General features: G+C 55.3%; 1 protein-coding gene across 1 annotated transcript; it reads right to left on the bottom strand.

The window, feature by feature from the left end:
- Nucleotides 1-657: 657 nt before the first annotated feature.
- Nucleotides 658-3,889, bottom strand: JUN (Jun proto-oncogene, AP-1 transcription factor subunit). Its single transcript, XM_080658013.1, has one exon. The coding sequence runs from the start codon at nt 2,927-2,929 to the stop codon at nt 1,928-1,930; it is 1,002 nt and encodes a 333-aa protein (XP_080514139.1). The 5' UTR covers nt 2,930-3,889; the 3' UTR covers nt 658-1,927.
- Nucleotides 3,890-4,759: the final 870 nt, after the last annotated feature.

Raw genomic sequence — 4,759 nt, forward strand, 5'->3', positions numbered from 1 at the left:
AGGATCTCTTTGTGTCTGTGGATTTACAGCCATGGGCAGGAAATTAGTACTCCCAGACCTGTTGGGTACTAGAGCACTGCTAATGAGCAAACAGCCCTGCCTCAATTAGTGGTTTGTGAAATAAATATTCCTGGATATCAAATTGCTTTTGCTGCTTGATAATCACACTGGCTCTTGGGATGAAAAACAACTAAGCAAAAATTATTCCCTTGTTGAGTGCTGCCTTGTTGATCTAAGTTATATCTGTAGACAGAATTCAAGTTTGCCATTTCCCCAGAGTCAAGGTTTGATTTACACATGTAATCATCATGTTGCTGTTTGTGTTCTCTTGCAAATGTTTTCCATAGTATATAGATTACCATCTTTTGAGACTGATGCTAAAATAATTAAACAGGTTGATTATTTTAGAAATAAACTATGAAGTAAACTATAGGAGAATCCAAAATGGTAAACTGCTATACTGATAATTTGTCTAGGCATAGATGTTTATGGGAGAGAAGAATTAATGTAACTGTTTCATACACATTGCAATTCTGTGTTGACTCTTACTAAATTCTTCAGATGGTAGTAATGTTAACCCCTGCAACTGAAAAGAAAAGCTTCAATATAGGGCTTGGGAAGAAAAAAAAAGTAGTAAAGGGAAAGCAATTCAAGATCTGTTACTGAATACGTTTATTGTGACAAGAATGCTGTTATAAATATTCATAAGCAACGACCATCTTTTTAATCTAGGAATTCTTAAAGTGAAGATTCCAAATTGGAAGGATACATCTTTTGTAAAAATCTGCCACCTTTTCTGCTTTGAGAATAAGCATCTATTGTTAAATTTCTACTAACATTATAAATGGTCACAGCACATGCCACTTGATAATCCAAAACTTTAAAGTGTTTGACTTCCCAGTGGGCTGTCCCTCTTCACCACAACCTCCCCTCCCTCAGCCCCCTTAAAAGCTACCCTATCCTTTGTAAGCAACTCTACATAGACAGTGGGGGAGGGAAGAGCGTAACTTGATGAGAGCATCAGCCACAGTTATTTCTCAAGCCCAGTAGAGAATAGTTTTTACTGCTTGTTAGGAAGAAGCACTGAGAGTGATTTTAATGGACACTTAACTCTTTCAACTCCACCTAGATAGGTAATCTATAGATAATTCAGAAAAGAGGTTGGGGGAGGGGTACTTTTTCAATATTTTATTTTCTTAAATATCCTTTCTGGAATTTTCAGAAACAAAACATAAAAAAAATTATATACTTTATTACAAATGGTAAACTCAGAGTGCTTCAAATCTCTTATTTACAAACAACACTGGGCAGGACGCCCAAACAAACAAACATGAAATAACTTACAAAGACATGAAGCTGTTTATTGACAGTAATCAGCTTTCATCAAATTAAAAAATATATATATGTACATACACAGTTAAGGAAGGCAGGCCAGAAAGAGTTCATCTGTAGGCTCAGCCTCATTCTCACAAACCTCCCTCCCGCCTCCCGCCCCTCGACACCTCCCCGCTTTGTATTCTTAAGGAGTACTACAGAAGCAATCTACAGTCTCTATTGCAGTTTGCAACCCCTCCCCCTCCCCCTTTTAATACTGAATGAGATCGAATGTTAGGTCCATGCAGTTCTTGGTCAATGTTAAAGAAAAGTCTAATGTTCTGTTTGCGCTGGGACAGCCAGTCCGCAAAGCGGGGCAGCCCGCAGGCGGCTGCTCCCTGGCTCCACGCCAAGGGAGGGCGCGCCAAGTCCTTCCCACTCGTGCACACTGGGGGCGCCGTCAGGACGCAACCCAGTCCAACTTGGATACCCTTGGCTTTAGTCCTCGGACACTTCTTTTCTCTCTCTCTTTCTCACAACTTGTCAAGTTCTCAAGTCTGTGTCTGTTACTTTTTTTTTCTCCATTGTCCCTCAGCCCCCGACAGTATCTTTCTCAAAACGTTTGCAACTGCTGCGTTAGCATGAGTTGGCACCCGCTATTAACGTGGTTCATGACTTTCTGCTTAAGCTGTGCCACCTGTTCCCTGAGCATGTTGGCTGTAGACGCCAGCTCCGAGTTCTGCGCTTTCAAGGTTTTCACTTTTTCCTCCAGCCGGGCGATTCTCTCCAGCTTCCTTTTCCGGCACTTGGAGGCAGCGATGCGGTTCCTCATGCGCTTCCTCTCCGCCTTGATCCTCTCCTGGGACTCCATGTCGATGGGGGAGAGAGGCGGTGTTTCCCCGGGCATTTCGGGCACCGTCTGCGGCTCCTCCTTCAGGGCCTGCAGCCGAGGGTGCTGCACCGGGATCTGCTGGGGCAGGTGGTGCGGCGGTTGCGGCGGCTGCTGCTGCTGCTGGGGCTGCGCTGCAAACGCCAGGCCAGTCGCGCCGTAGGAGGGCGCCCCGCCGCCGCTTAGCGCGCCCGGGTTGAAGTTGTTGAGGTTGGCGTAGACTGGCGGCTCGCTGTGCAGGCTGGCGCTGAAGCCGCCGCTGCCGCTGCCGCCTGCCACCGAAGCCACGGCCGGAGCCACCATGCCTGCCCCGCTGACTGGCTGCGCCGCGGACGTAACGCTGGGCAGCGTGTTCTGGCTGTGCAGTTCGGCCAGGGCGCGCACGAAGCCCTCAGCAAAGCCCTCCTGCTCGTCCGTCACGTTCTTGGGGCACAAGAATTGGGTGGGGGTCGGCGTGGTGGTGATGTGCCCATTGCTGGACTGGATGATCAGGCGCTCCAGCTCGGGCGATGCCAGTTTGAGCAGCCCCACATCAGGCGAGGTGAGGAGGTCCGAGTTCTTGGCCCGCAGGTGCGGCTTCAGGCTGCCCACTGGATCGGCCAGGTTCAGGGTCATACTCTGTTTCAGGATCTTGGGGTTACTGTAGCCATAGGCACCACTCTCGGACTGGAGGAACGAGGCGTTGAGGGCATCGTCGTAGAAGGTCGTTTCCATCTTTGCAGTCATAGAACAGTCCGTCACTTCACGTGGGGTTCGTTTGGGCTGCACGCAAAAGTTTCGGGGCCGCAACAGCGCGCTGGCAAGCGGGGGCACCCGCGCCTCCCGGGGCCTTTGGCGAGGAAAGTTTCTCTAAGAGCGCGCGCGCCCGCGGGCCTCCCTCCCCTCGGCGCCCTCCTCACCGGTCCGCTCCGCTCCGCTCCGGGGAGCGCAGGGTTAAGAGGCCGCCTGCACTCTCACTTGTCCGCTCGCGCGCGCCGCCGGCTTTGAAAAGTCGCGGTCACTCACCGAGCGCTCTTCCGCGCGGCGGCTTCTCGGCGCCCGCGAACGGACTCGCTCTCCGGCGACAGTGAGTCTCCCGGAGGCGGCGCTCGGCGCGGACCCCGCAGATGGCCGGCCGGCGGCGAATCTCCGCCGCCCGGACTCCGACGACTGTCCCCTCCTCCGCTGCTAGAGGGAGGGGGCGCCCGGCGGCCGCGCTCGCGCTCCCCCAAGTTCAGCAACCGGTGCGAACGTAGCTGAGCGCTCGTCCCTCCGCCGCCTGCTTTCCTTTATCGCCGCCGCAGCTTCGGGTGGAGAAAAGCTTTGCAAAAGTTCGCTTCGGGACCCGGGGGACGCTTGTCCCCCGCCCTCCTGGCCAGGAAAGTTCTTTGCCACGGCACCGGCTCGCCGGACTTCTCCGGGCGACGGTCGCCGCTCTCCGCGCTGTCAGCGGCGCCCGGGCAGCGGGACGCTCCTCCAGAGGGCGGTTGGAGAAGGGGCTCTTCGGGCGCTCCCCAAAACACCAACCCAGGAGCCACAGGCGCTAGCTCTGGGCAGTTGGTAAGAAACTGGAAAAGAAAATAAGATCTGCAGTTCGGACTGGTGCGGTCCTGACAGTGTCTGCCTGTCTCCCGGAGTCCGAGCACCTCCACTCGCGCCTCGCAGCGATCGCCACACTCAGTGCAACTCTGAGTCCTTATCCAGCCCGAGCTCAACACTTATCTGCTACCAGTCAACCCCTAAAAATAGCCCATGATGTCACCCCAAGGCCTTCGCATTGGCTCGCGTCGCTCTCAAGGGGGCGGGCCCGCCCGTCGCCATGGAGACCCCACCCTAGAAGATTCTTCTCCGGACCCGCGGAGGCTCACGGGATGAGGTAATGCTCTGCTGCCCTCCTACAGTTGGGCCCTTCTTTCTCCTCACCCCCCTCCCCCCTCCCGCGCGGCTCGCGTCCCACTCCTCGCCTTCCCCTCCCCGGCGCGTCTTTCCCGACCCGCCCGGTGCATTGTGGGCTGACGTCTTGGGGTTTGACTGTCTAGTGATGGTTTCCACCGCGAACGGGGCAGACGCGCGGGCGCTCGCAGCCTCGGACCGAGGCGGGCTCCAGTTCGGGGCTCGGGGCGGGAATGTGGAGGCTGCAGGGACCTAGAAGGCTGGGGAACCCGGCCAGATGTCTGGTACCGAGGGTGCGGGACGTGTGGTATCTCCCAACTTCGCGGGACTCGAAGTCATCTGTGTGGGCACTTCGCCGCCGCGCGGGGCGGGGAGGCCGAGCGCCCGAGTCCTTCCCCCCCCCCCGCACTTCCGGGGGGCGGGGCGCCGCCCTTAAGGTGGCCCTGTTAAGTCCCCCGTGGCGGGGGGGAATGAAAGTGGGCTTAAGTTTAGGGGCGGTCTCGCGAGAGGCGGCCCCCCACGTTGAGGACGCTAGGAAGTTTGTCTCCTGGTCAAGTTCACGGGCGCCGTCCGCCCCGCTGTCTGGCTGCGCCTGGAAGCCCAGTGATTTGCTTTGCTCGAAACTAGGTGCTCATTTAAGTCCCCGCCGTTCCCCTACTTCGCCCTCCGGACCACGGGAGAAAG

This window comes from Plecotus auritus, assembly GCF_963455305.1.
Source record: "Plecotus auritus genome assembly, chromosome: 2".
Classification (NCBI taxonomy): domain Eukaryota; kingdom Metazoa; phylum Chordata; class Mammalia; order Chiroptera; family Vespertilionidae; genus Plecotus; species Plecotus auritus.